The sequence below is a fragment of the Oncorhynchus keta genome, chromosome 25 (assembly GCF_023373465.1).
Source record: "Oncorhynchus keta strain PuntledgeMale-10-30-2019 chromosome 25, Oket_V2, whole genome shotgun sequence".
NCBI lineage: Eukaryota > Metazoa > Chordata > Actinopteri > Salmoniformes > Salmonidae > Oncorhynchus > Oncorhynchus keta.
The window spans coordinates 8,146,624-8,160,000 of NC_068445.1; the positions used below are offsets into that span (position 1 = coordinate 8,146,624).

General features: G+C 43.0%; 1 protein-coding gene across 2 annotated transcripts in view; it reads left to right on the forward strand.

Moving 5' to 3' along the window:
- LOC118358081 (BDNF/NT-3 growth factors receptor-like) overlaps positions 1–13,377 on the forward strand; it is an 83,114-nt gene that overhangs the window by 35,421 nt on the left and 34,316 nt on the right. For both annotated transcript variants that reach the window (XM_052478578.1, XM_052478579.1), the window contains exon 12: positions 8,004–8,189. In XM_052478578.1, coding sequence (XP_052334538.1) covers positions 8,004–8,189 — 186 coding nt within the window. The remainder of the gene's footprint in view (positions 1–8,003; positions 8,190–13,377) is intronic.

Here is a 13,377-nt window from a genome sequence, read left to right on the forward strand (position 1 = left end):
TCACAATTGCCACAGTAAAGTGAAACATTGATATTCTTAACAGGGAAAACTCGAGAACAGTGGTCACCAACCTTTTCTGGGTCAAGATCACTTTGAGTCAAAATGCAAGCCGAGATCTACCGCTCAACATTAACCAATTAAAAACAGTACTGTAGCAAATGAGGTTTGTGCAGTAAGCTATAGGCCAAATACATTATCACCGCATTTTGGCTTTGATTGAATTTTTATAGGCTGTATGATCACACCAGTAATAGATCCGTTGTTGTATTACTTGTGAAACACAGCTGAGTGAGCATACATTTAAATAATTAGCTTTTAATTGTAATTTTAATGGACTGATGGAGCCTGCATCTGATTGTCAGTCTCAGCAGAGGGAGAAAGCAGCAGACTTAGGGTCCGCCTCTCAACATCCCTAGGCTCTCCCCTTTCCTCCACTAACCAAAAAGGGACACCATCTTCCAGCTGGAAAAATTCAAGTCGCGGCGAATTATTTCTGCCTCATGCACAAATTCATGTTGTTACCCCTATGAACAAAGAAAGTGAAATATTCCTCAATATTAAAAAAGCCACTAATAATAACAACAGCGCAAGCCTATAGATACACGTTCCTACTCATTCATTACTTATAAAAGTGTTGAATACAAAGTGTTGACAGTGCTGAGTAAGATCTTAAACAGCATCTCTTTGTTGTATTCGTTGACAGCCTCTCTCTAGTCATGGTTTTAAACGTTTTGAGATCACACACTATCAACTTTGCTGTAGCTTTCTTTTATACCCGCTACCTTACTGCGTACACGGCCTTCTGAGCCATCCGATTGGCTAGCGGTAGTCCTATAGTGCACTTGATTTGCTCTCTGGGCCCGCCGGGAAGGCAGAGCTTGTACCTTCAGACACATGTAATGGTTCAAAATGGCAGTGGTGTAAATTACTTAAGTAGAAATACTTTAAAGTACTACTTACGTAGTATTTTGGGGTATCTGTACTTTATTTGACTATTTATATTTTTGCCTACTTTTACCTTTACTTCACTACATTCCTAAAGAAAACTATGCACTTTTTACTCCAAACATTTTGCCTGACACCCAAAAGTACTAGTTACATTTTGAATGCTTAGCAGGACAGTTAAAAGTCCAATTCACACGCTTATCATGATAACAACCCTGGTCATCCATACGGCCTCTGATCTGGTGAACTCACTAAACATAAATGCTTCCTTTGTAAATTATGTCTGAGTGTTGGAGTTGCCCCTAGCTGTCAAAAAAAGTAATAAAACAGGAAATGGTGCCATCTGGTTTGCCAAATATAAGGAATTTTATGTGTAGCATTTACTTTTACTTTGTACTTTTACTCAAGGATGACAATTGAGTACTTTTTCAACCTCTGTACTTAAGTACATTTTAAATATTTTACTCAAGTAGTATTTTACTGGGTTACTTTCACTTTTACTTGAGTCATTTTATATTAAGATATCTTTACTTTTACTCAAGTATCACAATTAAGTATTTTTTCCACCTTTGCAAAATGGCAACAGTTCGCCTACAGGCACACAGGGCAGCAGAATCGGGTGCACCTAACCAACAGCCCGAGACGAATAAGAAAAAAACCAAGGCTTTATCGTTGTTTTTTTACAGAAATGCTTGGCAATAGCCTAGGAATACGTTGGACCGGTAGGTGACCATTGCTCTAGAAAGTTGAGCGAAGTTCAATCTCGTGCTTCACTGCCTGAGCTGATATTTCTGCGTAGCAGTCCAGGGGGAGCTGCACGGCAGTCTCGGGGCTACTGCGAGAAGCTTAGAGGGAACATTGGTTATGTGCATTATCTGTGTAGTAATATTATTTCTATCTCAGATAGTCATCTGCATTGCTAGTTATAGCCTAATGTTAGCTAGCTAGCTAACATTGAACCCGGTTGGTTAGATTTAGCTACCTGCAGATTCATGCAACAGCAGTTCATGCATGGTGGCTAGCTAGGACAATCCGTTCGTAGTGTAGCTATGGGTTTGGATTAATGTTCATTGTTTAGCCTCGTCAGATGATTACATGGGGATGATTACGGCCATCTACTGTATTTCATGAACATGTGTACATGTCTAGACAATAAGGACCAATCAATTTAGCTAGATGTGGCCGGGGGCTGGTTATAGCATTTCTTTCACACGACCCATCAATTTAGACACGTGTGGGTAAGTGGGTAAGCATCAATCTAATATGTATACTATATTTTTATCGGGACATGTTCTATTTTTGATATTTCTACTATGCAAATATGTAAGTTACCATTTAACTGTACCATTTACACCTTCTGTATCCTGTGCATGTGACAAATAAACGTCGATTTTTATTTGATATATTGTGTGTTTACCAGAGATGGTAATGTGAAGAACAACATGACCTGCACCAAAGTCAGATTAGGATTTTGTCCAAGGACTAGATAAAGTGTATTATTACTACTACTTTTTGCTACTACTTTCACCACTTTTAGTCTTGAAATCTTTGGTTGTTTACTACACTACCTTACTCCCTCTGTTTAGCACATGGCCTCACATGTGAATCCTTAAAGGGATGGGTGGGGCTAAGGCTTAAGTGGTTGTGAATGATGTTGAATGGGTGTAGACAAAGAAATACATTCAAGGGCCATTTTCTCAAAAGTGGGGTTACAAGTTTATCAACTTTCAAAGCAGAATTACTTTCCCATTCTTCCTTAACTGCAGTGTATGATATACCATTTTGTAGTCTGTCATTTTATCCAATAAAAAAAATTGAATAAAAAACATTTAAAAAATGTCGCTACATAAGACCGAATTAAGGATCACTTTCATAAAACGCAGGAAAATCACATTGTTGATTGCACTGGGCCTTTAAAGTTTTTTTTTATTTGGAGCCAAGAGCCTCTTGTAAGTGTATTATGTGGTTGTTGTGCTATACATGATGGATTGATTGCTGTAGTGTTTTTACGTCATATCCAAGAGGCATATAGTTACAGTAAACTATGATATAGGCCGTCATGTGAACCATTTCCATTTTTGAGCCTGTTTCTCGTGCGGAGGTCTATAAAGCACAACAAGCAATGGAGAATAAAAAGTATGCAGGTCCAGACAACCTGGACCCCTTACCTCTTAAAGATAGCAGCTGGTATTATTACTGAACCTGTGGCTCACATTTTCAACTTGAGTCTCTTGACCAATTTCATACACAGCATTTGGAAATCAGCTTATGTCCTCCCACTGCTAAAGGGTGGAGACCCCTCAGATGCTAATAACTATGGTCCCATCTCTAAACTCCCTAACCTGGCCAAAGTCTATGAATCCCCCTGGTGAACTCAGTTAAAAACGTCTTAATTGAAAAGAACATACTGAGTGGGGTTCAGTCTGGCTTTAGATCAGGACACAGCGACACAACTGCAGCTACGGCAGTGGCAAACGACATCATTAATGCGCTTGATAAAAAGCAACGTTGTGCTGCTCTGTTTGTTGAGTGTAAATGCTTGTTTTGGGCTGGATCATGTTGTTGTATTGTATTTTTGTATGTTTAATTCTGTAATTTATTGATCGTTGCTGCCTTCTTGGCCAGGGGTCTTCCTCGAAAAAGGGGCTCTGGGTGTCAATGGCCTTTTCCTGGTTAAATAAATGTTTCATTTTATTTTATTTTAAATTTGATTGAGGTTCACTCATTGACAATAAACACAAATGGAACTGTATATTGGTAGTCACTAAAGTGAATGCATTTTTCTCATGTCCACCCTCTCTGTCCTTCCTCCCCCTCTCTAGTGTGTGTTTGGGTTTTGTAGAAGCCCATCCACACACTCCGTCCACACACAGGCCATTAGCGCTGCATGGACATGACACACACACACATAGTGGCTGAAAGAGATGCAATTCAAAGCCCTCATTGACACTCAGACTGGATTGTCAAAATGTCATCATTCCACGCATATGTGTGTATTAATGTGCCCATTCAACATTAAACACATGAGGGAATCTACAGTGTGCACCACCACACTTACAGACATTCATTTACAAGACAAACAATGGATGGCAAACAATATTGGGAGGAAACGTATGTTTTTTTGCCTGTCTCTCTTTCTCTTCCCTTTTCATTATTCTTCCTCCCTCCACTCTACTCCACTTTCCTTCCTTTTCCTTCTCTCTCGTCACCTTTGCTTGTATTGAGTGGGAAGAGTGGAGCTGGTTTCCTAGTGGCATAGGAGAAGGTGAATGTGTTTTTTTAATTAAAAATAGAAAAGCACTGACAGAGAAAGAGAGAGAGAGAAATCTCTATTTTTAAATGGAGGGGTTTGGTTAGGAATCTGACATGCTGTTGACTGCAGCTAGGTCCTGCTCTGTCAGGTACAGAGAGGGCTGGATTCAGAGCCTGTCATTTCATTGCAGTGTAAATGAAATTGTATCCTTCCTTCTATCTCCCTCTCCCCCTCTCCTCTCATTCCTACGTACACTTTTTTGTCTCCTCCTCCTATCCCTCCACCCTTAATTTCCTTAGTGTACATGAGATCGATAGATCACTTCCTGTGTTCAGCGGGGTTAGAGGTGGATTTAGAGAGCAACATGCTCGGGTTACCCTGCTGGAGGGCCCTGGGGTGGCTGATTTGGGGGGGGGTCAGGGGACCAGAGGGGTGACAGTGACAGGACACTTTACTGGTCACTCGACATCACTGCCGGTTAGCAATGAGCATGTCTGAAGTGGACGAGGAACACAAGTTCCTCCTGGGTTCAATCTCAGCATCTCCCCTCATTTTGACAACACTGATAGACATGATGCCATTTTAAACTGTTTAATACACTCCACATGTCCATAACCCCAACAGCCCTTAACCCCCATGTCCAATAAATGTTCTGCTGCTGTCAGTCTGTCTGTCTAAGGGAGAGCGCCCAGCAAACCAGAGGAGATCAATATAGTCAACAAGGTCACCAGTGATACAAGTCAGTATTCAACGTCCATCCATGTCTGAGGATGTCAGGAAATTATGTGGAAACCGGCCACTAGGAGCATCTGCCTTTGATTCCATGTTCAAATCCAGCAATAGAAAGTTGTTTTTCAGATATTTGTTTAAAGCCTATCCCAAACCTTAACCCTTACCGTAACCAATTAGAGTTCATGCCTAACCTTAAGAATTAGGAGCTAATGCCTGAACTTAACCCTAACCTTAAAAAAATGTGGAGCTGGTGTCTAAACTTAACCTTAAACACTTTGAAATTAGAAATTTGAGAAACATGGAGTCACCCCCCTCTGTCTGTTTAATGGTGTTAGGTCAGGACCTGACCCCACTTAAGCTTTTACCTACACCCCCCAGCCCCAAAACGACTCCCCGCGGCCCACTGACCTGCTCCCTCCCCTCCCTTCTCCAGGCTAAATAGCATTTATAATGATCTGACCCTGGACCTCTCGTTAAAAGTGAGCCCCCCACACACACACACACTCACTTAGAGACAATAACCTGCTTGGGATGCTGTGTGTGTGTTTTTTTAAGCACATGCCCACTCTAATATCATGGCTGGAAACCATAACTCTCTAATTACTGTAGTATCTGGTGTTTGATTGAGATACAGAACGAGGAGAAGTTCATTACTCTCCTATTTTGGCAGGCCTAGAGTGTGTTTCTGTGGGGTTCAGAGAGGCGTGTATGTGGGCCGCCGGACGTCACTGTCTCTGGTAAGTCATGTACATGCCCTAACTGCCTGTCGTCTACCAGGCTGTCTGCACCTCAGGTCAACCTGATTAGACCAGCCGTGCTCGGAGGATCACTTCTCTCAGTCAGAGAAAATCCATACGTACGTCACTTTTTACACTGCCCAGAACATTGGGGTCCAGTCAGATCCAAGATGGACGTCTCTCCAGTCTCAACAATGCATTGAAGTGCAGCCACTACTGTACAATGCGGTAGCGTCACGGCTCTTCCTGAGGACGGCGGTTGGGAGGGAGGTATAATGGGGGCACATAATTTGAGCACCCACAGGGGAGAGAGAAGCCTGTTTGCGGAGAAACCACTCAACACATTAGCGGTGGAGAATGAAAGAGCTCCTCTGTAGAGCGCGATAGTGTTCTCGCTCCGCTTGAACCTCAAGTAGCAGAGAGAAGCCACGGCAGCCCAGTAAAGAAAGGCTGGATGAAAGAGATCCGGTGTTGTGAGATCGTAAAGTTTAGTTGGAATTCTCAAACCACCAGGAGGCGAGGCTCACCTTAAGTCCTAAACTAAGACCCCTGTAGAGTTTTTCCTGGTCAGATGTCGTGGTGAGGAAAAACTCCTGGCCCTAGTCAGTATGAATTAGGGTAAATCGTCCCACTACGGGATGGTTAACTTGCTAACCACTGCTCCACTAGGCTTAACCTTCGTGAGGGAACTACCTCGTTATTACCTTGGTACGGGTCGCTACAATGCTTTTCATGAGTGCCTCTGTCATGCGCCAGGGCTTAGGTTGTGTCCTGTTTCCATAATGCATCTACTATTGTCGACGGACCTGTGCTTTGACTTGTAGAAACATACCAGTCATGTTTCACCACAATCCGATGATCAGGGTGCACGCATGGAGGCATACACACACACACACACACACACACACACACACACACACACACACACACACACACACACACACACACACACACACACACACACACACACACACACACACACACACACACACACACACACATACTAGCACACAGACATACAAACACACACACACAACCTTATAAGCCTGCTGAGAGACAATCCCTCTTTGTTTCTCTGTCCTTTTCCATTGCCTCCTCCTCCTTAGGAATGCACCACTTCCATGACTCCACTGCTCCAAAAACAACACTGTGGTGTGTGTGTGTGCGCGTGCACGAGTGTAGGTGCGTGTAGGGCGTGTGTATGTGTTCGTGTTTAGAGATTGAGACTGTGTGTATGAGAATAAGAGCTTAATTGTTTATTTTGGGATGGGAAGTGGAAACCAGAGAAGAAACAAGAGTTTGGTCCACAGAGAAATGATGGACAAACAAAGGAATGAGCACGGGCTCAGCGTCAGACCATCGTTCTCTTTCCCCATTCACAAAGCACTCTATCAACGCACTTTCTCTCACCATGACCCAAGCTACTGTTGTACGTTCAGCGCCCCTGAGGGGATACACACATGCAATTTGAATACATTTTTTTGGAAAATAGGTTTGTTCCTCAACTTCCGCTAGTTTAAAGAGGTCATTCACAATTGCCAAATCCATTTTTAGACTTTCAAATTGATGATATATAGCCATTGATCTTGAGGAATTTGACTGTAAATGCCGCATGAGCTTATTTCAACTGTCTGATCTGGCTTTCATAGCTGCCAATGCATTTGAGAGTGGTCACATTTCTCCAGCCCCACCCCTTAGATGTTTACGGGAGGGGGGAAAGTGCCTTGCGATGAGGAATGTTGGGCCAGTAACTGAAAGGTTGGTGGTTTGAATACCCGAGTGGACTAGGTGAAAAGTCTGTCTGTGCCATTGAGCAAGGCACTTGACTCTAATTGCTCCAATGAATCACTCTGGATAAGTGCGTCAGCTGAATGTAAAAATGTAAAATGTTCACTGAAACAGTGGAGGGGCGGATGCTTTGTTGTTGTTTGAAACACAGATTTCCCCTTTAAAGACCATTTTTCTGTTGGTGGATCAGAGGAGACCGATGAAATCCTAGACAGTAACAATACAAAATGCACTCAAAATGTACTATTTCACTATATTTGAATATTACCTGTTGTAAAGTTGCATATAAAATGTGTTATACCCATATTGCGTGCTTTGGATATGGGCTTTGACAATGAACAAGGACGGGTGTGGTGATTGGTATGTAATTAAGCTTTGTGCTTTTTTGCTAAGACAAAAACATGCCTCCCCTTCCATTTGTTTCTTTCCTTCTTCCACCGTCATTTTCCTCAAACACCTCTTCTCTTTTCTTCTCTTCATCTCTCTCCTCTCTTTTACCTTTTCTCTCATGCTGAATTCCACTCCCCTCGCTTTCTCTCCTCTCTCAGGTGCATCGTCTGTGATCAGCAACGATGACGACTCAGCCTCTCCTCTCCACCACGTGTCCAACGGCAGTAACACTCCGTCCTCCTCTGAGATGGGCCCAGACGCCGTCATCATCGGCATGACCAAGATCCCCGTCATCGAGAACCCTCAGTACTTCCGTAGCAACAGCATGCTCAAATCAGACACCTGTGAGTAGAACAACAAGACCATGGCTTACGCACACACACACACACACACACGCACAGAGACAAGTATGCAACACACATGTGGATGTCTTCCCTTCACCACCAGTTCATTTTAACTGGTAACAACATGTTCTGAGCTGACATAGCCTACTATGCTGCAGCGAAGAAGAGTAACGTGCAGACTAGGAGATCTCAAGGGATCTGAGTGCTGATGTCCCCGTGAATCTGTTACACCAACACATATTGTAGACGCCATCTAAGAACCCACACCTGAATGTGCGTATGCATCGGTTGCCATAGCAACAACCTCTCCGCTGCTATGGAACTGGCCTTGGAGCTGCCGATAAAATGTGTTGAGTGGGACAGGACGCATTCTCGGTGTGTGTGTGTGTGTGTGTGTGTGTGTGTGTGTGTGTGTGTGTGTGTGTGTGTGTGTGTGTGTGTGTGTGTGTGTGTGTGTGTGTGTGTGTGTGTGTGTGTGTGTGTGTGTGTGTGTGTGTGATGTACAGTATTGAGTGTAATTGACTGACATTTTATTTAAGAAAATGTATTGGCTGGTCTCCAGAGTAGTGCAGCGTTCTAAGGCACTGCATCGCAGTGCTTGAGGTGTCACTACAGCCCCGGGTTCAATCATAGGCTGTGTCACAGCCGGCCATGATCGGGAGACCCATGAGGCGGCGCACAATTGGCCCAGCGTCGTCTTGTTCAGTGGAGGGTTTGGCCGGCCAGGATTACCTTGTCCCATCGCGCTCTAGAGACTCCTTGTGCCGGGCTGGGCGCATGCAAGCCGACTCCGGTCGCCAGTTGGATGGTGTTTCCTCCAACACATTGGTGCGGCTGGCTTCCAGGTTAAGCAAGCAGTGTGTCAAGAAGCAGTGCGGCTTGGAATGATTGTGTTTTGGAGGACTCTTGACCTTCGACTCTCCCGAATCCGTAGGGGAGTTCCAACGATGGGACAAGACTGTAACTATCAATTGGATATCATGAAAAAGGGGAAAAAAGTACCAACAAATTATAATAATAATAATAATGTACTGTCTTCAGAGACCAGTCAGACCACAGCCCTCTCCGAATTGGCCCAGACAGGAGAAGAGACCGGAGACAGATATGCACATACACATACACACATACACGCACGCACGCATTGTGTGTGAGTGCTTGTGCATCATCAATGCCACTTGTCAGCAGTGTAGCTGTATCCATCTAATCCATTAAATTCAAGGTCATGTCAATGAACACATGTTCCTGTGCATATGACATTTAGAGGCAAAGATAACCTCTACAATAGGACTGTGTCTCTCAGTAGTCTCAGTGTGTGTGTGTGTGTGTGTGTGTGTGTGGGGGGTTCTTCTATCCTTGTGGGGGCCTTAAATCCACCAAAGTCCCCACAAGGTAGAATTCTCTGTTGTGGCAACATTTCCCACATCCCCATGAGGACAAACACTATTTTAAGATTAGGGATTAGGTTTAGTATTAGGGTTGCAATTAGGGTTAGAAATAGGATTAGGGTTAGGAGTTAGGTTTACGATTTGGGTTTCGGTTAGGTTTACAAGTTAAGGTCAAGATTAGGGTTATGGTAAGAGTAAATGTTATGGTTAGGGTTAGGGTTTAGGGAAAATAGGATTCTGAATGGAAAATAATTGTAGGTCCCCACGAGGATAGAAGAACAAAACGTGTGTGTGCGTGTGTGCGTGTGTGCGTGTGTGCGTGTGTGTGTGTGTGTGTGTGTGTGTGTGTGTGTGTGTGTGTGTGTGTGTGTGTGTGTGTGCGTGTACAGTCCCAGTGAAAGTTTGGACACACCTAGTAACCAAAAAAGGTGTTATGTTATATTTTAGATTCTTCAAAGTAGCAACCCTTTGCCATTGATAACAGCTCCTGTGTCTATGACAGTTCCTGTGCATATGACATTTAGAGGCAAAGATAACCTCTACAATAGGACTGTGTCTCTCAGTGTGTGTGTGTGTGTGTGTGTGTGTGTGTGTGTGTGTGTGTGTGTGTGTGTGTGTGTGTGTGTGTGTGTGTGTGTGTGTGTGTGTGTGTGTGTGTGTGTGTGTGTGTGTGTGTGTGTGTGTGTGTGTGTGTGTGCGTGTGCAGTACCAGTGAAAAGTTTGGACACACCTAGTAACCAAAAAAGTATTATGTTATATTTTAGATTCTTCAAAGTAGCAACCCTTTGTCTTGATGACAGTTTTGCATACTCTGGGCATTCTCACAACCAGCTTCACCTGGAATGATTTTCCAACACTGAGGAGTTTCCACATATGCTGATTACTTGTTGGCTGTTTTTCCTTCACTCTGTGGTCCAAATCTCAAACCATCTCAATTGAGTTGAAGTTGGGTGATTGTGGAGGCCAGGTCATCTGATGCAGCTCTCCATCACTCTCCTTCTTGGTCAAATAGCCCTTACACAGCCTGGAAGTGTTTTGGGTCATTGTCCTGTTGAAAAACAAATTATCGTCCCACTAACCAGATGGGATGGCGTATGGCTGCAGAATGCTGTGGTAGCAATGCTGGTTAAGTGTGCCTTGAATTCTAAATAAATCACAGACAGTATCCTTTAGTAGTGGTTTGTTGCAGAAATTTGACCATGAAGGCCTGATTCACACAGTCTCCTCTGAACAGTTGATGTTGAGATGTGTCTGTTACTTGAACTCTGTGAAGCATTTATTTGGTCTGAAATTTCTGAGGCTGGTAACTCTAATGAACGTATCCTCTGCAGCAGAGGTAACTCTGGGTCTTACATTCCTGTGGCTGTCCTCATGAGAGCCAGTTTCATCATAGCGCTTGATAGTTTTAGCTACTGCACCTGAAGAAACTTCTTGACATTTTCCGCATTTACTGACCATGTCTTAAATGAATGATGGACTGTCATTTCTCTTTGCTTATTTGAGCTGATCTTGCCATCATAGGGACTTGGTATTTAGGCCTATCTTCTAAGTAGGGCTATCATCTGTCTATCACCCCTACCTTGTCACAACACAACTAACTGGCTCAAACACATTAAGAAGGAAAGAAATTCTACAAGTGAACTTTTTACAAGGCACACCTGTTAATTGAAATGCATTCCAAGTGACTACCTCATAAAGCTGGTTGAGAGAATACCGAGAGTGTGCAAAGCTGTCATCAAGGCAACGGGTGGTTACTTTGAAGAATCTCAAATCTCAAATATATTTTTATTTGTTTTTGGTTACTACATGATTCCATATGTGTCATTTCATAGTTTTGATGTCTTCACTATTATTCTACGATGTAGAAAATATTACGAATAAAGAAGAACCCTTGGTAGGTGTTCTAAAACTTTTGACTGGTATTGTATGTACATGTCTGTCTCCGGCTTCTCCTGTATGGGCCAATGGAGAGAAGGTTGTGATCTGACTGGATCTCTGCAGCCCCAAAAAATGGATTCGTAAAATGTTAGTCAATGATGCTCAATACTGTACAACTCAGTGTTTGTGTGTGTGCGGGCGCATGTGTGTGTATAAATGTAGTATTCACTTTGATGAGGAAGAGCTAAACAGTTCTAGGTACGGTATTCTGTCAGGGGAGTGGGTGTGACTCTAATATCTTGGCCTCCATTGGTTTGTCCGCTCCATTAGAGTAGTCATAGCTCATTAAGAACATGAGACACACACACACACACACACACACCCCAGCTGATAGACACGCTCACAGATGCACTGTCAACTTGCATGCCTTGCAACGGAAGGACTAAAGGCCGACACAGCAGAGGTTTCCTCCTTTCTTAGTGCAGTCTACTCTTCTTTCAAACCCTGTTTCTTCCTTTTCTTCTCTCCATCCCGGTCTCTGGGTTTAGAAGGATTAACATTGTACTGGAAAGTTTGATTCACAAATGTATTTTTACCAGGATGTTTACTTGCAGAAGGGCTCTCCTCCTGTGGAAATGATCCCGTTCACCCATGACATCAGAACACAGGGACTAAAGTCTAAAGCCAACCCCTATTCTACCATCCAGAAGTGAGGCTTTGGAAAAGCACAGCTACTTAGCCGAAACTAGAGAGGATGACAGACAGTGGAAGGGGGTGGACTTGGATAGGGAACATGTCTCTTCTTGACATGTACATATTACGTACTTAGAAAGAATGATAAAAGAGTACATGTGTCGAGTTTGGTTGTGTAAATGTGTATTTACTGTACACGAATTGGCGGTAATGGTGGAGTTGTATGGTTGTAATGGTAGAAATATCTGAGTTTTAACTTGAAAGTATTTGTGTAACCATGCTATTATTGTTGTGAAAGAAGAGAACTAGTGAGCAATGGTAACGAGCTGTGGCTTTTGTGGATAGATGTTCTGGGAACTGTGGGAACTTACATGTAATTAATTCCCTGAGCTGTTGTTTTGGCAGATGTGATGTCATCAGGTCCACATGTTTTGGCAGATGTGATGTCATCAGGTTCACACACATACACACAAAGCTGCGCTCAGGTCTTGAGTCTGTATGTGCTAGTCTAATGGCCTAGGCTCTCTGTCTCCCTCTCCCTGTCTTTTTTTTACATAATATTGGGTTATGCCTCTCAGTAAGTTAGTGCAGATCGATGCAGCTTCAAAGTCTAGCCCGCTGTAATGCAATAGCTCGAGTGGTGAGCTTTTCTTCAAATGCATTTCTTAATCAGATCAGAAATAAATCTTGATGGTTTGTGTTCGGGTCCACAGTTTCTCTCTCTGAAGACAGTAACCTGCTGATGAATATGTTTTGGTGTTCTCCACTGTCCTCGTGCTGTAGAGGGAGGCCTGGGTTGAGATAAGTGGGTGCAGAGCATCTACAGTATCTGGCTGCATGAAAACCGCTCTGGGAGAAAGCACTGGGAAAAGCCTGCTATGTTATTACCACCAGACTGATCTCAGTGTTCAGTCAAAAATCGTTCTTTCAAATAGACTTTCAAACATCAATTTCTGACGATTCCCACCTGACAGCTATTACATATGCTGAGAGACAGAGCTGAGCTAACACTGTGCAACACGATGTTACAAACTGCGATCATCACAATAAAAAGACAGAATACAAAACGAATAGTAAAACTCCCTTTCAATTGAAAATACATTGATTACATTGTAGAATAATAGTGAAGACATCAAAACAATGAAATAACCCATATGGAATCATGTAGTAACCAAAAAAGTGTTAAACAAACCAAAATATATTTTATATTTTAGATTCTTCAAAGTAGCCAC